A 22,997-nucleotide genomic window follows, 5' to 3' on the forward strand; every position below is an offset into this window, starting at 1 on the left:
TTGGTAAACGGCCTGATGTTCAGCACGCGACGACAAAGCCAAAGAAAGGGGTGATACGCGACACTATTTCTTCTTAGTATACAGTACTAAGTTTAAAAAAAAAAAAACTCACCTCGTGAATTTTGTATTAAGTAGTTTATTACTTAAAAATATTCTCCAACCAAGTTAATTATTTCTCATTAATAATTAAATTTAAAACTTAATCGTCTTTGAAGTAATCGTTTAATTTTAATTGTACCGTATAACTCCTTATAGAACCTATAACTTATCCAGGTGATGGAATTTAATACAGAATTCAGAAACGCTGTGGCTTTTAATTTAGATATTGGGACTGATTCATTAGGGTAAACTTGCAGCGCCAGATTAAGGCACGGGCTAGTACGGCCCTTGCCCGGGGGCTATTCTTTAAGGGCGCCAAAAATAGAAGAACAATGAGGCAAGAAATATACATATCCTTAGTAAGAGGGTGGCGAAAAACTTTCTGCCTGGGGCAGGAAATACATTGGACCAGCTCTGGGGTAAAATCTGAATTAATTTATCCTTTGTTCTATCAAAAATTAATTAAAATATTATTATTAATTTTTAAAATTTTATTATAAATATTAATTAAAAATATGTTAAAGTGTGCTTTCTTAAAACTTAAAGTTCGCTTTTTTGTGGTCGTTATTATAAGTATTGTCCACAGTGTATCTGTTAAGTGCCATGTGCTATTGTTCATGGAACTAATATACATAATGCCTATATAAGTTCACTGCATATTTAACCTTAAGAGAGAGAGAGAGAGAGACTAAAATATAAAATTTTGGTTGTTAATACGAACCCAGTTCAAATTTTTCGGGATTCGTATCGATGCCTATGATGCGTTTAGCTCCACTGGCTCTGCAACCCACTGCTACATTCATGCCGACTCCACCCAGTCCAAAAATTGCACACGTCGATCCTGCTTTCACTTGGGCACAGTTAACAGCTGCTCCATATCCAGTTGGTACGCAACATCCGATCAGACACATTTTTTCGAGTGGCGCCTTAGGATTAATCTGGAGGAAATAAATGCAGATTTTTACAAAAACTATGAAGGACAGAAACAATAATGAAAATAAATAAATATTTCAAAAGGGATTTATATTAAAAAAGGTTACTAAAAACAATAATAAAAACGAAAAAAAAAATTGAAATTGGTTAACTTCTTTTGTATTCTTAACTTGACATTAAGGATAAGTATAAAGGTTAAAAGAACTAAAATTAGAATAATTCGCATTCAGTTTGTTGCGAATGAACAAGCAATAGCTAAACTACCATATTGCCAACTCTGCTTCCACGGGAAAAAGATGGTCGAAAAGCCAATACAGCCCAGAGACTGAGTTTGGCCTTGTCGCAAAAAAGTAGGAATGGGAATGATTTTTGCTGAAAAATTTCAAAGGGCACCCAGTTTTTTTTTATATAGTATACAAATACTTAATATACAAATACTGTATACTAAGTTTTGCATCGTGAGTGAAAGGGATAATTATTACACTGTTAAATGATAGAAAAATACACGTTCTAGCTAAGCATATAGTGAATGGTATTTTTTTAAAATAACACTGCTTTGAAGTTAAATATTTTATCTGCCTCTAACAAAAACGGTGTTATGCCAAAATGCAAGCAGCAAAAATGTTTCTTAACTTCAGTAATGTTCAGTAATGTAATTATATCCTCTTATTTTTATCAATATTACGTATATATATATATATATATATATATATATATATATATATATACTTATATTTGAATAATGTTTGAAATAATTGAAAACTGAATCTTACATAAAAAGAGGTAAAGCATACATCAGAGGCAACAAAAAGTATTTTCCTCTACATGACGCTCGAGATATAAACTTAATTGAGAATAATGATTAAAAAATAAAAATAAAAAAAATATGCCAGCAGCATGGCAAGACAGAAGAGCGAAAATTGTGAAATTATACATAACGATCAAACCAACAGGGAGAGAAGAAAATAAAATTATTGCAGCAGAAACTCTCGAAGATAATTTAGAAAGTGTAAATAAAGATAATAAAATATAATCAATTAATTTTGAATAGCCAATTAAATGAAATTTAACGGCGCCCCCTCTGACGGGCACCAGGTCCAAATTTATGTGAAATATCATAAATTTGTGAACAACAAATTGTGTTGTTCACAAATTTGTCGTCCAGCAGAGATGTGAACAACTACAATAAAATAAAATAAAACAAAAACAGAAATAGACTGACCATTATGCCCCATCTCATCAGAGGACCACAAGGCCAATAATTTAATTGATTATATTTTATTATCTTTGTATTTAGACTTTCTAAATTATCTTCGAGAGTTTCTGCTGCAATAATTTTATTCTTTTTCCTCCCTGTTGGTTTGATCGTTACGTATAATTTCACAATTTTTGCTCTTCTGTCTTGCCATGCTACTGGCATTTTTATTTTTAATAATTATTCTCACTTAAATTTATATATATATATATACACACACTGGTGTTCAAACAAAGTGCATCACCTAGGAATTTCACATTTCTAATCCTTTTTTCGCGATGGTATGTTACGTTAATATAATGTGTGTTGCATTAATGACTAGCATCACAAATATAAATATAAACAAAAGATATTTATTAATAGTTAAGGCAAAGCTAAGTAATATTTGACATGTGCTCTCAGAATATTCCAAAATGAGCATTTGCAACCTTTATACAACAGTTTTGGCAAACACGGCAATTATGGCTGAAATGTTATCAGAAGCCCTCAGTTTGGTTCAGTTTATCATTTTAAATGGAAAACAAAATGAAAAGTTCAGCAGGTGCACACTAATATTTAGTTGAACCGTCTCTGGCCCTGATGACAGTAGCACACCATCGAGGCATTGACAAGATCAATTTCTGAAGACAATCAACTGATAGTTCGTGGTTCCAAACACCAATTATGAAGTTCACGAAGGGTCTTTGGTTTCTTTCTGGCAACTACAGATTCCACACGATGCCAACAGTTCTCTATAGGATTCAGGTCCGGGCTGTTTCCTGGCCAGCTGACAGTTGTAATGGATCGTTCTTCCAACCATTTTTTCACGATTCTTTGATAGATATATTTCTAATACAATCGCATTTATAAGATATATGAATACTGGAAAAGCAATTAAAATCTAATCAAATCCTTCATGGAATTTTATGTAAAAGATGTTTAATTTCAACTACAGCTTAATTGCAAAATACAGACATAACATCCTGAAAAATGTGACTGCAGCTACGAGTTTAGTCTAGTTTTAACGCCACAAACAGTATTAGCAGCATTAGTGAGACTTTAATTATGAGATTAGGTCAAATTTTGAAACGGTCATTCATTTAGCTATCACTACTAAAGTTTGCGGGTCTCATAGATAATGATAATATAGTATTTGCATAACCGGTTTTTCCACGGCTTTCAGATAATTTTATTTCTTTTCGATCTTTACTCTTTGAACAAAATTAAGATCTTGATTTATTTCTCTTTGACGGAAATTTTTAGTCTTTTACAATCCGAATTCCTATGCTTTTTAAGCAGATTTGTCAAAATGACTCTGCACTTCATATAATTCTGCACCAAGTCCAAAGCTAAGCCCAGAAACTATAGCTTTATCATTAATTCATCACGATTTAATTTATGTAATAGTCAATTTGTAAGTATTTTGTTTTCAGTAGAATTTTTATTCATTACATCAGTGCCATTGGTGTTAGCAGTGACATATGAATAATCTACTCAGCCAGATAAACTTTTTTCACAGATAGACGTACTAGTTTTTTAATGCGTTTTGTTCTTTAAATTTTTATTTGTATACCTCCCCTAGGTTTAACTTTTAATAAAAAGGGATTTTTCTCTGTGCAATTCCATAAACTCCATAATAAATTCTTCTTTTTGACATTTTACTAGCAATGCACAAAACAAGAGACAAAGCTTGAGCTGCCCGTTAACTGTGAGTTGTTTTCGTAACAATCCAAGTTTTCACTTTTGACAGGTGATAATCTGGATCGTTACGAAAATAAACTACAGTTAACGCGCAGTTCATGCTTTTTTGACAAATGACGAAATAGTTTCGCGATTAATTTAAATTTATCTGAAATGGAGAGAAATTGAAAATGAAGAGAGACAATATGATAAATACAGACCACAGAAACCAATTGCTAGATGAACAGAATCTCAAAAAAAAATCTTGTACAAACAGATAACACTAGCCAACACGATTTTTACCTCCACAACTTAAATCTGTTTTTAACCAGTTTTTATGCGTAGATTTCGAAATCACCGTGATAGTTTCACATCACGTCACAGTTATTAAATATAGAGGGAGTTACATTTACCCAAATATGCATAATCTACCCAGTGTAGATTATGTAGATTATACTGGGTATTTAAAGAGATATAAGCTCTTAATTTTAGCAATTCATTCTGGTCTCGGGTTTCTTGTGATAAACATAATCAGACTTCTACCTATGGTTCTTAGGTTCAAATTCTGATGCAATGATTTACAATTTGAAGAGAGCACACTTAGTGTTTTTGGTGAGGATTTTTGTAGGCTGTGCCAAGGTTTTCCAAGTATTAACTGATCGTGACATATTCTCAGGGTTGTAAATCTATCCTCCAATCATATAATAGAACGTTTAATATTATTTTGCACTTTTATTACAAACTTGAATTATACGTATTTATCCCTTTATTTTGATATTAAACGTTGGTACATCTTTGGATGTAGACGTGATACAGACTTTTTATGGTGATTTTCTGAATCAGCGCGTTTATTTTCTCCAAAATCACATATTTTCAATGCGGAAGTAGGAAAAAAATATTTTTTGTTGGCTAGTGTAAAATAATTACACTAGAATTACACTAATTCTAGTGTAATTATTTTAAAGATGGGAAAGCACGCAGTACATACGTGTAAATCATAAATGAAAATTACTGCAATTGCTCTCATTTTAAATGCTTCCCTTTTATACCGTATTAAAATCGATTATCGGGAAAAAATCATCTATCCGAAATATCCTCGGTTCAAATTGTTTCGAATAACCGGGATCCGACTGTCCTTGATTTACTCTGAATTGCTCTTGAAAATTGTGGGTAGAAAAATGGCAAGATATGATCTCATGTAAACTGGCGCCACAAAAGGAAAATATTGTACTCCAGGTACAAAGCATCAGTTGTCCTTGTAGTGACATTCATAGAGCGTCTCCATAACTGAGCGTGAATGAATTTCAAAAAACAACTAATTAAAAAATATGTAGCCTAATACTTACCTTTGCAATGAACATTTCGTGAGTTACCGTATATTCGGAGAAAGTGCTAACCGCATTCATTTGGCGAAGTTGCTTGCCTTTGCACGTTATTCTTGTGGTGCCATCTAATTGTACTGACTGACCTGAGAACCTAGAAGAGCAAAGTTAACATACTTCAGACTGGAGAAGCAGGGTGGGAGGACACACAGCAAATAAAAATGTAGGTACAGCATGCACCTGCCACGAATTTTTTTATTTCTTTTCCAAACAATAATGGCGCATAAGTTTGAATCTACCAAGCTTAAAGCTAGAGAAGATAAACAAGTATGAATATCGCCTAAGTAGCAACACAAGGCAATTACTGTAACGTACGAAAACGTATCTTCAAACACCTTCAAGGATTTTGGCAGCATTCGTGGGAAACCACGCCCAAAGGAGAAATTACCAGAAGATTCCTCCCATCCATTGACATGACTTTCCCAAAGTCTCCTTCCTGGTTTTCACCTGGTCTGCAAGTTACATTCCTGATCACAGGACATGGGCCCTTTCAACAGAAATTGACAGCAATGGGAATTGAAAGCAATCCATTCTGCCACTGGCGAAGAGGAGTCATGGGGGCATCTCATGTATGAGTACCCTGCATACGATGATTGTAGGCTCAAATTTTTTACTGAAATCCAGGAGAACCCTCGTAACCATGAAACATACCTACTTCAGAATGAAACAACATACAAAGCCTTAACGAATTACGCACAAGCTGTCTTTACCATTAGACGGGCAAAGTTTGCTGAACTTAGAGCTGCTCAGAACAATGATCCCCAAGTGCAAACACAAACTGGGGTCGGATAGCATTTTCCCAACTGATAAAAGAGTAAGACTGAAGATTAAAATACTATGCTGGCATCATCATGGTTGGCACTCCTTGAAAAGCTGACTCCCAGAGAGTGCTTGGCCTTTGGCACTCGCACAGTGGCGCCTGCCCCTGTGACTTTTGATCTCTCTCTACCCATCCCCTATTTCTCCTTACTCGGGTGGACTGCCTTCTCTATCTGTCCACTTTAGCTTGTTCCTCACATTCAGACTCCCCCCTTCCTCTTGTTCCCCAGGCCTTCTCTTCTCTTCTCTTTCTCTCTCTTTTTTTTTTTTTTTTAACTTGGTCTTCGTCCAGGACGCTCAGGCGACCCTGGCGGAGACCAGCCAGAGAATAAAGGGCAGCCTAGCTACCTCCTAGCGGTGTGTGCGGGCAGCATGAGGTCCCACCAGGGGCCCTGCGACCAAATGCCAGGACACCCAACAGAACCTAACGCAATATGTCATATAAAACAGACAACACTTTTCTGGCATTTACAGTAGTTCTGTATTTCTTCACAGCGTACATATGGCGCAGATGTGAGAAATCACAGGTGGCGCCTGACCCTAACACTATGCAACGTACGGTTGTAAGCGTATGCATTGTGCAGGTTATTATTATACTCCTGATAAGTAGAATAAATGAAAAGTAAAAGACACTATATTCAATAAACAAACTAACATTAAATGATAATAACTTAAAAAAAATACTTTCATATAAATATCACACAACTTATTTTTTGCCACATTTTTCAGGCAAAAAAAATACCTTTAATATCAAATAACTGTCATTGTGTTATAAAAACAGCCAGTGCAAAATGCACTACACACTTTATCATACTGGACACGTAGCATGCATTTGGGCCAGCAATATGAAAAGATGTGCTAATGAGAAGTGCCATTTCGAACTGTCTTATTAAGATAAAAAATCCTGAACGTTTTAAGAGAATTATTTATTAATAAACTCCTCCTGGTTTCCCTCTATACTATTTATTTATATAGTATAACCTCCCAAATCTAGAACCTTTTGGTTATTCAGAGTTCGGAATTTTACGAATTTTTGGTGGCCACATTTCACAGCATTTAATACAGCAAAAGCTACACAGTCTTCTTAATACATGCATCTACGCAAAAGTAATCAGACTAGGCCGCCGTAGCCTAGTGGTCAGGCGCGCGGTTGCATAAGTACACGTGCATTGAGTGACCGGGGTTCAAGCCCTTGACTACTGAATACGGTGCTGTTTCTTGTATTCCTATCTATCTAAAATCTATCTTGTGAACTCCTCTGACCGCTTGGTCGTCCCGTAGTATAAACAGAAAATTTATTTTTATTTTATTTTGTTCACTTGAGTGTTTTTGTGAACTATCTTCGCTGTGTTTGTCTGTCCTTAATGTCTCGACTCCAATAGAGTGGAGTTTCATGAAATTTATAATTAGCTCTCGCAGAAAGATTTGTTGAGCCGTCCCACATTTCATTAAAATCAAGAAAATAAACATCCGGAAATTATTATTTCTTCTTTTCTTTTTTCATAAATAACACATAGCACTGGATATGAGGACGAAATTTTCAAGATTAAAAAGGATGCTAGAACTAGGGGACATAAATTCAAGTTACGGGGGGAAATGTTTAGATTGGACTGCAGGAAGTTTTATTTTAGCCAGCCAGTTATAAATTACTGAAATAAGTTGCCTTCATGGGTGGTAGAGGCCGACAGTTTGGGGAAATTCAAAGGTCATCTGGATAGTACTTTCGGGTAAGGGAAGCGCATAGGATGATAGGTTTAATTTCCTTTTTTATTATTAATTATTATTATTTAGTTATTTATTTATATATTTTTTTATTTTTATTATTATTTTTTTATTTATTTATTTTTTTTTTTTGGCTGGTGCAGCATAAGCACCTTGCACCATGCGGCCGTTACTAATACTAATACTAATATCATGTTTGTTGCCATGCACTTAGTAGAGGAATGAATTAGCAATATGACGGATGGGCGGAAAAGAAATGTTCCCGGTTCGTGCATACGATATACACTGAAAGGACAAAATTCATGGGATTCCTAGTTCCTGGGAAACGACTGGGAAACGCGAAGCGACGCTGTCACCCCTCTCGCTAGCGAACGAACCCACCGCTTGGCAGGTATATAGGCATTCACGTAGACCGTAATTCGATGCCAGTAAGGATAAACGTGGCGAGTTAACCGACTTTGAAAAGAGGGATGATAGTGGGTGCCCGACGCATGGGTCACTCTATCGAACAGATGGTGCAGAAATTGAACTATCCCAGTTTCACAGCATCAAGCGTGTATTGGAATACACCATTTTCAGAATGACATCTCATCGTGAACATCTCATCTGTGGGGGAGAAAGATGGTGGATGAAAGTGGCCGTCGACGTCTGTCTCGCATAGTTTCAGCCAACCGAAGAGTGACAGTGGCACAAATCACCGCCGATTTCAACGAGAAAGTGCCAGAAACGTCTCCACCAAGATCATTAGCCTCAATGCCGACCGGGCTAGCCGGGTAAGTAAAGTGCCTACCTGGCAAAGGTCGCGGGTTCGATTCCCCCTCGGGCTGGATATCACGATGGTGCCGAACCAACCGGTTGGTTGGATATCCCGGCCACGATACACGAAGGAAGCAAGAAAAAACTGGTTCCTTCGTGTATTGATCACATCATACGAAATAAATAAATAAATTAGCTGCAATAGATTATGGGGGGCCGCCGACCCACCAGAGTCACATTGCTAACACCACGACACAGGACTCTATGCCTCAAGAAACGAAAGAGCATCAGTACTGGACCTTGGATGATTGGAGATGGGTCTCCTGGTCCGATGAGTCCCGTTTCCAGTTATTTAGAGCGGACGGAAGGGTGCGCATCTGAAGAAACCGCACGAAGCTATGCACCCGTCATGTCAACAAGGAACTGTTCAGGCAGGTGGACGGTCGGTAAGGGTCTGAGGCGTTCAACTGGCGCACGTTGGGACCTGTGGTACGTCTAAATGCATCTCTGAACGGTCCAAGTTACGTGTCCATCCATACAGACCATCTGCATCCCTTTGTGGTCATTGTGCACCCAGAGGGCAATGGATTCTTCCAGCAGGACAATGCACCTCCCCACAGAGCCGTGGTGACTAGAACATGGTTCGAAGAGCATTCCGCAGATTTTACCACCAGGAAATGGCCTCTCCGTTCACCGAACATGAACCCTGTGGAGCATTTTTGGGATGGTGTGGAAAAGCCCGTTCGAGCTTTGGATCCTCCACCCAGGAATGCGACGGAATTATGGACAGCGGTGCAGCAAGCATGAATGGAAATACCTGTGGAACGCTTTTGTGAACTAGTGGACTCAATGCTTTGCCGTGTGACTGCCCTCATCCGGGCGAAAGGTGAGCCTACCCGTTACTAGGCAGGTATCTCATGATTTCTGTCCACTCAGTGTCGTTTCCTTTTTGAGGAGTTTGTTTTTTTGTTATCATTTACTAAATATAGAAATTGTGAATAAGTACTAGTTACTTATTATGTTAATCACAGCAGGAACATGGAATATGTGTTAGCACACGTTGCATTTTAATTTTATTAAAAACACAGGAAGAAATAGGTAAAATATTAAAAAGATTGAGCGAATATTACATTTTGAAGTATGTGCGGTGTGAAAACAGTTACTTGTATATATCATTAGTCAATTAGTATATATTATTAGTTAATTGGTAACAGGATAATTATTTGCCTTCACTTCTATTAATCACAGAAAAAGAAAGTGTTCAATTAATTTAAGAAATAAAAATCGAACGTGCCTCAAACGCACTCCACGCATTAGCTGTACATCCCTTTTTTTGTTTTTTTAAGCCAACAGGTTTCAAGTTGCACGGATTATCTAAATGGTCGTAGTAGAGATAACAGCACTGCACCAACAGTTGGTTTTGCTACTTTCAAGCAAATGATATCACCAAAAGGCTAATTTGCAATTGATCTGAAGGCAATTTTCAATAATGGACCAGTAAGTCCAAAAACAGGCTGTCATAGCAATGTTATGCCATCTTTTATCATAGAATGGGGAGACTAGCCTTTCGGTGATGTTTGTTTTTAAAGTAGTAGTGAAGTACCTAAGCAACTCATAGTACAGGAACTTGATTGTTTAGTATGGAGAACGTTGCGATGTTCACTGCAATTTAAAATGTGTTGGCCGGAAACACGAATAATTGCTTTGAAATATACCAACTGCTTTTACACGTATAAAATTGTTCCTCCTTCCAAAATATACCATATACCTCGTACAAAATACAGAAGTTTCACACAACCGCATTCCCAGCACTGCAGTCTAGGAGTTGTTTAGTGTATTCTCTGAATCAGTTAATGCTTCATTTATGAACTACGAGACCCAGAAACTTCATCGCTGATTACCAATACGGCTCAAATCCCATATTTTTTACTATTTCTTTGGAGCGTGTAAAAAAACTTTTATTGGTGTGAGGTCAGATCATCACCCTGGACAATCGGTTCTGACGAGCTGCTTGTGTGAATAACCAACCTGAGAAATAAATCTGTCGAATTTGCCAAATTTCTCAATAGAAATTGGGCAAATTCGACAGATTTATATGTCGTCGATAACGGGGTGTCGAATTCCAGAGGATTTGACCCTCCCACACCAAAAATACCCGGGCCTATCTTCCTGATACATATGGATTATGTGTAAAATCCATTTCAGGAAATCACATCACATTAACAGGAAAACAGAAAGAAAGAAGGGGGAAAGCAGTGGATAATTCCTACTCCATCACATTTTTTTGATGAGCGCTTAGCGTTGGAAGGTTCTTATTTCGAGGTTCACATTTATGCCGTTCACTGAAAGGAGAAAATTGAAGAAAAGAACCACTGAATTACTTGGGGTGGTAAAGTGTTAAACGGCATCCCCCCCCCCATCTCCACGTTGTTTTCATTGTGGGCCAACCAGTTCGTTGGGAAATGCCAGAGATTTAAAAGTGTATGGATATTAAATAAATTTTCTGTTTATACTCCGGCATAACAACCAAGTCAGTAGAGTTTACAATAAATCGTCAATTCAAATATTTATCGTATTTAGTAGTCACGGGCTTGAACCCGGGTCTACTGAAGGAATGCGTGCTATGCACTCTCGCTCCTGACCACTGGGCTACTTCAGGCCTGTATATGTGTACTGTCATGAACACTGTTTTCAAGAAAGGGGTGAACAAAAAGTGGACATGGAAAAGTCCAAATGAATTAACAACTAACGAAATCGACTTTAATCTCACTAACAGAAGATATATTGTGAATGATGTTACCGTCCTGAATAAGGTAAATGTTTGAAGTGATCACAGAATGGTAAGATGTACACTTGATATAGATGTAGGAAAGGAAAAAACTGACTCGAGTAAAAAATACAAAGGTCTTTGAGATAACAGAAGAGGAGAAAAAGCAGTAAGTACTGGAACTTAACAAGTTTGAGCTTCTGCGGACTGTTCAGGACTAAGATATCGACGAGGAATATTACAACTTTGTGAAAGTGATAAAGATCAAGAAACCTATAGGGAAAAAGAAATCCAAAGAAGAAAAAATTAGTCAAGAAACACTTGTTATGATGAACAGAAGGCGACAAATGAAGAGCAAGATAAACACTGACAAGGAGAAAATTTAGTATACTGACTTATGCATAGCCATTAGAAAGAGACTCAGAGAGGGCATAAGAAGATTTAACACAAGAAAAGTAGAACAAGCATTAAGGGAAAACAAAGGACTTAAATCAGCGGCCATGAGCGGTAATACAGATAGATAAATTAAACTGAAGAATAGCGATTGTGTACTTATAAATAGCAGAGAATTCATAATTCAAATAGCAAAAGACTACAATAGAGAATTATACAAGGAACGAAGGATTGATGCCAGCAGTGGGGAAGATGGATCGCAAATTAGCAACACATACGACATACCCGATATTCTTCTTGATGAGGTAGAACATGCGTTGAAGAAAATGAAGAATCAGAAAGCGCCGGGGGAAGATGAAGTTACTGTAGAGTTGTGAAAATTGGGAGGAAGAGACATAACACAAATGCTGGCAAGGCTCTTCACAAAGTGCATTAGAAAAAGTGTGACCCCTAAGCAATGGAATAATGCAATCATAGTTTTGCTGCATAAGAAAGGAGATAAATCAGAAATTGGAAATTATAGACCAATTAGCTTGTTATCCCACATCTACAAATTGTTCACAAGGGTCATTACTAATAGATTAAAAATAATACTTGATGAGAATCAACCGAAAGAGCAAGTTGGCTTTAGGACAGGATTCTCAACTATGGATCACCTTCACGTAATATCACAGCTAATGGAGAAAGCAAATGAATATAAAACACCATTATTCCTGGCATTTGTGGATTATGAAAAGACATTTGACTCCATACAGCATAAGGCAATGTTTCGGGCACTGGAAAGACAAGGCATAGATACCCCATATATTATGATTTTAAAGAAAATATATGAGAATGCTACCCCCTTTATTAGACTAGACAAAGACAGTAATAAATTTAAAATCGAGAAAGGAGTTCGACAAGCAGACAGAATATCTCCGAAGCTGTTTAGTGCTGCCTTTGAGGAAGCTTTCAGAAGATTAGACTGGTCGCAGAAAGGAGTCAATGTGAATGGAGAGTACCTAAACCATTTACGATTTGCAGATAACATTGTGGTCATAAGCCTCGATCCCAAAGAATTAGAGGAAAATCTTAATCAGTTATGCATAGTTAGTAAGGATTTTGGACTAAAGATGAATACGGCTAAAACAAAAGTAATGATGAACAAGTATGCCACAGAAAGGGAAATAATGATTGAAGGAGCAGTAATTGAAACGGTGGATTCATATACTTATCTGGGACAAGTCATTAGCTGTAATAATGATAAATGGCTGGAAATCAAGAGAAGAATAAATTTTGGATGGATAGCATTGAGGAAATATAGTCACATACTGTGGAGCAATGTCCCAATTTGTCTGAAACGTAAAATAACGAACCAATGTATACTCCCCACCATGACTTATGGAAGTGAAACTTGGGCACTCACCAAAAGAATGGAAAAGAAGCTGAGAACTACACAGCGAAGAACGGAACGATATAATTCTTCGGGAATCAGATTGTTAGATAAGAAGAGAAACACATGGATTAGGCAGCAAACTCAAGTAAAGGACATTCTTATGAAAACTAAAGAACTAAAATGGTCTTGGGCAGGACGCATAGCTCGAAGACATGATAACAGATGGACTAAGAAAATTACAGAATGGTACCCAAGAGGAGCTAGAAGAAAACCTGGAAGAAAACAGCGGGGATGGATAGATGAAATTCATGAGTTTATGGGTAGTAAATGGATGGCCAATGCACAAAACAGAAGGAACTGGAAAGAGACATAACACAACAGTGGATTTAAAATGGCTGAAAATGATGACTGTCATGTACCGTTGTTTATCTGGTCGTTCAGCCGCTGGACCCCCTGCTGAGGTCCAACGTTACCCCACTTTCGCCGCGTGGAGGCCGACCAGGAACCACAAGTAAACTAAGATTTACTCTGGCAGGTCCTGCCGCTTAATGTCTGGAGATTTCGGCGGCTAGGGCCTAAAACAAAAAAAAAAAAAAAAAAGAGAGGAAAAAAAAAAAAAAGAGAGAGAGAGAGAAAAATAAAAAAATTTTTTTTTTTGCTAAATTCGATGAGGAATAACGCTAAATTTCTGAAAGGCCGAGTGTATGAGCGAAAAGGGTAATTTGGAGATGATTAAATCAATTCCGACGTGCAGGGCATTCACTTGCGTATGTGCAGTAGAGTGGGTGAGGAGACTGAAGTCTGGGGGGAAAAGACAGAAGTATGGAGTCGAGAGAGGGGGCGACCCGAAGTCACAGTGGGGCATGCCCATGCCCCCCCCCCCAGAGGAGAAAGTGAAAGCGGCGAGGAGGAGAGAAGACAAAAAAAATCAAATTATTATTTTAGGGTTACCCGTAATTAAATACATTAACCCGTATTTGTGTCTGTAAATTGCGTATGTTCTATGGTTGATTTGCCTGTTTTGCTGGACGAAAAAACCCCAGTTGCTGGGGAGAAGGAGAGAAGACAGTAAGACCGTCCCCACCCAGCTGGGGATAGGGATATTAAAAATGAAGGAGGCTAGAGTGCCACATTCAAGTCGCTTGGCAGCTGCGCTGCGTTAAGTCTCTTTTCTTCCGTGTCGTGTCGAGTCGATTTCAGTCCAGTCCTTGTGTTTTTCACTTTCTTGTCTCAGGGTTTTTCTCTGTAGTAACTCCATTCGATGGTATTTTATGGTCTTGTACAATTTAACTTGTGGTGGTCATTCGTCAGACACGATTTATGGTAATTAACAGTTTTCTCCTCTCGAAGAGGTCCTTTGCATATTGAGAAAGTGCTCTGTATTCCTCTTCTGAGTCAATGAAGTGGGATTTCAGTCCTTTCGGAAGGTAGTGTATCATTTTGATCAGGATGCCTCTGAGATCTTCGTATTCTGGGCAATCGTGGACCAAGTGGTTCCAGTTTTCGACCTCCCCACACGTGCAATTGGGGTCCTCAACAAGGCCGAACCCGAAGAGTTTCTCGTTAAAGGCTCCAAGACCTGTAAACAGCGAAGTCAAGTGCATCCCCGGAAAGTACCAAGCCGGTTGCTTGGGATATATTTTGCTGAGGTCGGGGACGAATGTTCATGTGATTTCTCCTTTTGTTGTATCGGTCCATCTTTACTTGGGGTGGTGTGAGGAGGAAGCTTGGGGTGGAATACAAGTAGGAGGATTATAAGGCTGTTATAAAGGAGAAAGTCTAACAGAGCGATTTGTTCAGTACGCCATAATTCCTGTTCAGCCATGTTGAAGAATAAATGATGCGTTCTTTAGACCTTTACTTTATGCATATTACTTGCATGATTTTTATTAAATGTTTTCTATCAATATATCTAGTATTCACACTTTTTTTTAAAATAATGTCGAGACAAAGTGTATAAATTAACGTTAGAATAATCGCACTTACCGCATTTTTTCGCACTGGTTGGTGTTGCCGTGTTTGCACAGCTTGCACTCTCCACAGTTAGGAGCAAAGGCGGGAATGACATGATCTCCTAAATAAAAATAAACAAATTAATGTTATTTTGCATACCTCTGTCCACCATATTTTTATTTTTGGCAAACTTTCTTATTTGTATTATTTACATAAGTGTGGCTCATCAGCCACAACTGTTTAAAAACCTGTTGCTAAGTGCTCAGAACAGTCAATCTGACATATCATTAAATTAAAATAATCACACAAATAAGAAAATGTCGTGTGCGTATCGGTCGGTGCACTACATCAGGTTATACTTCTGTCTCTTTGGGAATTCTTTTGGCGCTTCACTTACCCGAGTCACACTCCTTACTGTTTTTATTATGTTCTTAACAGTGCACTTTTTACTGTTCTTATTATTTAAGTAGCGCTTTAGCATCTAAAGCCATATTGCACGTGTGTATCATATCATGCCTTTATAAGTGTATTCAAGGGCAGATTCATACCTTGTGCGGAGTGAAAACCTTAGTCCTCTCCTCCTGAGACCGCAATCCTTATTGAAGAGACCATTCAGAATTCCTCCAGTCTCCGATGGGATTCAAATCCTTATCTCTCCAACAGAGTGACAAACCCCAGAATGCACTGCCTTACTAAAATATTAGAGAACACAATTACGGAATTCATCTGACTTTCGTGGTATCTTCCTTAATTGTATAGTTGCACTCTCCACCTTAATTGTATAGTTGCATTACCGGTTTGGAAAAGACTCAGTTGAGATGAGCTACAACCAAATTCAACCTTAAATTTCGTCGTAGCTCAGAAAAGTTCCTACAAAGGATATTTTCACATGGAAGTATAGATAGCCAATATCAGGTCGATACTCGTGCACAATCTCACAAGAAAGCTACCTTCTACCGGTGGGGTTTCCCCACCGGCAGAGATGTCCCCCATGGTGAATTCCTATCTTAATTATTATTTACAGCTGCCATTACACCTCTTATCCGTGACAATCAGAATATCATCACATTATGCAGATAATATAAACATCGACTTTGAAAGCACAAATAAAGTCTAGTGAAATCTCCAAATGCCATCAACAGTCTAGTTTTGTAATAAAATCCGCTCCGCTCAAAAAATAGTGCTTGTATTCCCTCTCAGGTCAACAGTAATAGTCCTTACTATATGGAAAGCAATTTACACAGGCAATTTACAGCAATTTATAAGGCGCAATATGGCGTAAGCTGCTGATGCGCCTTAAACATTACAACAAGAGCAACATTTCTGGGTAAGCCGTTGATTCTGCGCAAACAGTAAAGTCATATCCAGAATTGACATACCTAACTTCATAAAAAAAAGTCAATAAATGCACCTTTTTGAAAAATTGTTACTTCGTGTTTTTTAAATCATCTTTATTACCGAATTTTGCTCCAATTTCCTCGAACAGCCTCCAAGCTACAGTACTGGGAATATAATATAGTGCGTACAGTACTGGGAATATAGAGAATATAACAGAAGAGCCATAATGGCATTAACAGCTAATATTACATGGTATGTACAAATTCGGATATTTGTACATACCCAGAAACTTTCAGAATGCATTTTCTCGGCGATTAAACACGCCTAGTCTGACCCGGTTCTATAGAAAAGTAAAGGTTCTGTTTTTTCGCCCAACTCCTGCCCCTTACCTTCAACGTTCGCCCGTCTGGCCATATGGATAGAATGAATACTTCAATTGTTAGACCCATTTTTCATGTTCCCTATGAAAAACTAAAACTGCATTCAAATTCTGCTAAAACTGTATCAATATCTCTCATGCATTTTGTTTATCATTCGATTGATGTAACTTACCAGGCTTTAAGGATTTTACTCCCTCACCAACACTTTCGATTATTCCAGCACCCTCGTGTCCGAGTACTCCTGGAAATAAAAAGGGCTCCCGACCTTTCTGAAAATGCACATCAGAATGGCAGACTCCAGTAGAAACCATCTATGGAACAGGAGGAAAAACAAATTTCAATTGTCACGGTATTTCAATTGTCACGGTATGTTCTTACCAGTTTACAGTAGTTAGATAGTAAAAGTATTTGCGAATAATTAATAACTCAAATAGTGTATTTTCCAGATAAAATGTAGTTATAAATCAGATATTATGTATTTCATGTATTTTATAATTGTAACATAGATGTATTTTTGTAACATAGTTGTATATGTATTTTCACCCTCTAGCCAGTAGCTGTAACCGGGTGTTCTCCTAAGAGAAATAAACTGATGATAATAATAATAATAAAAAAAATAATACCGGTTAAAAGTTCTATACATGAAAGCCTCGTGATGGCTGTTAATCTTTATTTTAAATATGTACAGAGCCCTAAACAATTTAATCATGAAGCTGAATAAATATCCAATTAAAATGAAACCCAGAAAATTTCAAGCATATTTTAAAACGAATGCAGAATCTAACTAAAGTTATTATAAAATGTGCTGGAAGTGTCTACCTTGCTAGGCATAACTTCATTTTCAATGTGTTTGATGTAACCCTACGAAGAATACGCATTCATCAATGGCGAGAATACAGTTCTAAATGTTTTTATAAAAAGTCTCTCGCCATTATAAAAATGATTTGGATGCACGATAACGGTACAAATTAAAGAAGTTCTTAGAAAAAGCTACGTTACTAATAAATGCTGTACTGCTTCTCAAATAAAATTGCTATAAAGATGAGAAGATTGCCTTCTGCAACCTGTACAAAAATTTCTCACTCCATATCCAATGGCACCGTGCGACCTGTTGCTTTAGTTACTTTGTACACACTAATGACTGACTGATGGCAGGGATACTATTGTCGGATTTCACATCTGCTGGTTGTCAATATAAGCAATTGTTGACAGTCTGCTCCTTCCAAAGTCGACCGCCGGTGAGGATATCCATGAAATTAAACCATGACAGTACCACTAATGACCAGAAACACCACGCAAGCTCACTCCAAGCTGGAACCCAGAATGGTAGTACGACAATTGCGTCAAAAATCCTTGCAAAACATCAACTAGTAGTTTTAAAACATTAACAGGAGTTAAGGCAACATACCACCCACTGTACAGCACACCACGCACGGAGTTCCACAGCTTCTGTTTTGGAACATAAACTAAACATCACCAACCGCAATCAGTGGCCTCGCCTTGTGTGGTACAACGAAAGCTGTAGTTCGTTCACAAAGCAGCGAAATCTGTTCTAGTCACGAATCTCGCTACATCATATTCCAAGCAGATGGGCAGGTGTGAGCGACGCCTGGAGGACTTCGACTAACGCAGTGCATTGTGTCTTGTGCATACAATCGATAATTTATTGATAAATGAAAGTCAACTATCGTATAATCATCGCGAAAATGTATCGATAATTTCAGATCACTTACGGATTTTTTTAAGTTTACGCTAAATAAACAACTTTTCTCTCAAATGAGATTTATTAGTAATAGAAAACGTTGTTTTGTTTTGCCCTCTACGGGGCCTCTAGCTGTCAGTTACTCGTGTTACTTACGCCGCATGAGGTGGTCTGTTTATTACCATTTATCTAATTGATTTCAATTATGTGATTTTATTTCAATTTCTGTCATTTATCTAATCGATTTCAGTTCTGCACTATAAGGAATGCTGCAGCCCTTCAATATTACTTGGAGATCCTTGTAGAAGCATGTTCTCAGTTTACTGATTCTGTAAAAATTAGTCGAAAGCTTAAGATTTGGCTGAAGTGCCACGAATTTAATTATTCATAATGTGGAAACATATGAAGTGTGATTTTTCACTAAAACGTTTTCTTCACTCAGTATATAATTAAATTACTTCTTTTTTTATATACAGGCCTAATAATGCCAAGAAATTCACATGTTTGGAACTATTTTACCAAGCCTAGTAGTGTTGAAGTAAGTGTAACATATGCAATAAAACATTAAAATGTGCTGGAAGTACAACAACAGGATTAGCCTTTCGCATAAAGACTGTTCACCATATTGATTTGAGTGATGATGCAGAAGTGGCAACAAAAAAACCCAGAAAACTCTTCACTTCTACAAAACAAAATTTTCAATGAAAGATGTCTCCAAAATGGCTAGTGTTGATAGTTTCAGTTTTAAACGTATTGCAAAAGTGACTATACAAAATAGTTTAAAAAAAAAGAAGGGATGAATACGATAATCCTTCACCAACTTGTCCTAATACAGTAAAAAATATATATGGTTATTTCATTTTATGAGGAAAAGAAAAAGGAATTAACTGACTTATTCAAAGAGAAAGTTAAAAATGGTCAACGATTTTCATCTCACTCTAGAATCTAGATGAATATACGTTTCTTAAAAATAAAAGATTTCTGAACATAAATGTCCATGATGAAAATGAGCATTGGTCTTTGGGAATGATATTAATCAGAGGATCACTAAATAGCGCTAAATGTAAGGAGTTGGCCAATATCAGATTAAAAGAATTCGGACTCGACATGAATGAGCACATCACAGCTTCTACAACGGACGGTGCATCTGTCATGGTCAAATGTGGCCAAGAATTACTCCCAGAACACCAAGAATGTTTGGCGCACGGCATTCATTTTGCTATATTGGACGTTCTTTATAAGGAAAATGTCATTGATGAAGAGGAAGATGAAGTAGATCAAGAGACTTACGAATATGATGTTCATGAAGATAGCGAAGAAGACAATATTCAGTCACTGGCACTTAAAGACAATTATTTTGTTTTGATCAGGAAATTCTCCAAGGTTTATGAAATCAGAACACGGAAATGAGCAACAATTAATCCTTGATGTCAGAACTCGCTGGAACAGTTTACTTGAAATGTGCGAGAGGTTTTATAAACTGAAATCCTGCATCATACAAGCTTTAGAAATCGGCTGCATTGAAGAATTTTCTGAGAAAGATTGGACCGCAGTCAAGAGTCTAGTGACACTTTAAGGCCAGTTGAAATAGTATTAACTTCTTTGTGCTCTGAAGATGCAAACTTGTTGAAAGCAGACAAATCTATGATGCTTCTTCTTAAAAATCTGGCAAAGAAAAATAGTGGAATAGCTCGTCAAATGCATCTTTCTCTCAAGCAACAGTATGAATCAAGAAGAGTTCAAAATACTGTTTCCTTTTTGCGATATCTTCATGATCCTAAAGCTATAAATGAGCAAATTTCTGACACTTTCAAGATGTCTTCTCCAGTTTCCTTAAAGAAATATGCCACTTCTATGTATTTACGATTGTATCCTGAATCTCTTACGGATATAAGTAGTGCAGAAGAAACTCCAGATGAGGGCAACGTAAATGAAGACGACGAAGAGGAGGATTTCAAAAAATACCTCTATTGTGAGATTAGCAAATTGGAATCAAAAACTTCCGAGTCCTTAAGTAAGTCCTCTATGTTCAATGCAGGCAGTGTACGAAGTAAATAAAAAGAGAAGCGAAAATCTAGATCGATTGTATGATGCATTAAGGACCATCAAGCCTACAAGCTGTGAAGCAGAGCATACATTTTCTTCAGCGGGAATTTTCATAAGATTCGATGCAGTCTCTCTCTCCAGCCACAATTAATGCCTTATGCTTTTTGAAATGTTACTTCCTTAATAAGGATAAAAAAACTAAAATCTGTTTAAATAACTATGGCTGTCACAATGTGGAATGAGCTCAATAAAATCTGTTCTTATAATTTTGTGATTTTCTTCTATAAATGAGACAGTTAATTTAATTAGAAAATTTATCGATAATCAGAATTTTTTTCAATCATTTATCGATAAATAATTTAATTAGAAAATTTATCGATAATCAGAATTTTTTTCAATCATTTATCGATAAATGGACTTTCGATAATTTGCAGCCAATAATTGTGCCAACAGCGCAGTCGCAGTCGGGAGAAGGTAGGGTTATGGTGTGGCGCTGTTTCTCATGTTACAGAGAACCATACATACCTTAACATTTTGGACAATTCTATACAAACTGATGCTATTGAAGTATGCGACGTCAACATGAAACCGACGCGTGTCAGGATCCTGTTTGGATGCTAGAGGCAGTGTATACAATTTGCAATTGCGATTTCGTTCAGAATATACATGCATAAAAATTTAAAGTGATTCATTTTTTGGTGTAGCATCGTATTAAAGTACGAGTATTTCTGCGAACAAATGCGTAGTGAAAAACAATGTGTTCAACTCGCTGCTCTTTTCTTTATACTGAGTGGCCCTCTGCCATGTAGGCATAGCTCCAAATGTTATGCCCTCCAACCTTCCTCCCTGGCCTTAAAACTAATGCGTTATTCATACTGACCTCATCGGCTTTACTGGGTACCAGAATCTTCACAAACATACGGCGTGGCTGCGATAGATTAGTTCGAGACATCCATCACACACAGTAGAGGGGGAAGTAAAAAAAACTGTCTATGATGTTTGCATATTATGGCTTGCATGTTATTGTACCTCATTCTCTGTCTGTATGATATTTCAAATTTTAACCTGTGTGATAATGGTGTTGGATGGCCACTACAATAAAAAAATAAATAAATAAAAAGACTCGAAAATATCAATTTTTAGTAATATCCGAATTTTATCTATTCTCTTCTGATATTTTTATGTATCTTACTCAGTATTTAAAGAGCTTTCTTCTTTCTTAACAATATTACATGCGATAAGAATATTGGCGCATGCAATAATAGTGACGCATTATCACATTTAATTATTTCGTCCAAAAAATTTAAACTGTAAATATAAATATTGATCACCAAAACTTAAACTCCACTTTTCAAAATGGATAATTAGCAGCGAATGAACTGTTCTTACAGCCCGCTGCTCACAAGGATCCATGCAGAACGCGACCTTCGGCATTTTATCTCTTTTCGTCCTTAGCGAAAATAGGTTGAAACACCCTCCCCCGTGTATCAATTAAGTGATAAATACGTAACTACGATTCCTTATCTTGTTTTCTTATGCAAATTCTGTTATCTAAACACCTTATTTCAGCGTTTCTCTGGAAATAGACGAATTCCCTCCTTCCCCCCCTCGCTCTAGAGGTACACAACACGTACAAAATTAATTACAAATTTTTTAAAAAATAAGAAAGCTTTCAATATAAAATGCACTCATTTTATTTGCCACTTAATATAAATCATGTATGTTGCCAGTAATGCTTTAAAGCTCTGTAAGGTAAATAAAGAGGGAAAGGACTTTCAGACATAATTATATTTAAGTACCATCGCTATATAAGAACTCCTCTGTAGATGAAAAACTAATCAACAAGATCTTATCTTAATGCAATTGCTTTTTTCTTTATCCTACAATTTAATCGATGTCCACTACAGCAGGTTCCAACCTGGAGTGAATACAAAGAAAGCGGTTTTGCTTTGTTTTTTTTCGTACCATCTTTTTATTCGGGGGGGGGGGAGAGGGAAATGATAGAACAAGACCAGTGTTTTTTTTTTTTTAATTTATGTGTTTTTACTTAATTAATTAATTTTATTTTTTAACATTAGTATGCAACAGGTTAGTAACCATTGTACTATTCTATTATTATTATCATTTGAATTTAAACTTACCTTAATTCTGACTTCTCCAGCCTTAGGTACGGCCACTTCCACCTCTTCTATAGCGAAGGGCTGATTTGGTTCCCATATTACTGCTGCACGGCATTTAATTGGCTAAAGAAACCATAAGATATCGGAATTATTTTAACTATATTATCACTCGTTTATGTTTTAAACAAAATATTGTTACTGACTTAAACGAGAGGGCTTCGCTTAAATTTTACGTTACAGATCACTTCTTTTCGTGGTAATCTGTAAAATGTTAATGATCTCAGTAGTAATTTCCCAT

The 22,997-nt window shown here is 36.9% G+C and overlaps 1 protein-coding gene across 1 annotated transcript in view; it reads right to left on the reverse strand.

Moving 5' to 3' along the window:
- Window positions 1-22,997, reverse strand: part of LOC150081762 (alcohol dehydrogenase class-3-like) — a 61,146-nt gene that overhangs the window by 29,482 nt on the left and 8,667 nt on the right. The window contains exons 3-7 of the mRNA XM_090380312.1: window positions 22,721-22,822; window positions 17,004-17,142; window positions 15,147-15,234; window positions 5,293-5,422; window positions 821-1,037 (exon numbers count right to left, since the gene is read on the reverse strand). Of these exons, the coding sequence (XP_090236438.1) occupies window positions 821-1,037; window positions 5,293-5,422; window positions 15,147-15,234; window positions 17,004-17,142; window positions 22,721-22,822 (676 nt within the window). The remainder of the gene's footprint in view (window positions 1-820; window positions 1,038-5,292; window positions 5,423-15,146; window positions 15,235-17,003; window positions 17,143-22,720; window positions 22,823-22,997) is intronic.

This window comes from Mastigoproctus giganteus, chromosome 8, assembly GCF_048544385.1.
Source record: "Mastigoproctus giganteus isolate SK-2022 chromosome 8, ASM4854438v1, whole genome shotgun sequence".
In the NCBI taxonomy this organism is placed as follows: Eukaryota; Metazoa; Arthropoda; class Arachnida; order Uropygi; family Thelyphonidae; genus Mastigoproctus; species Mastigoproctus giganteus.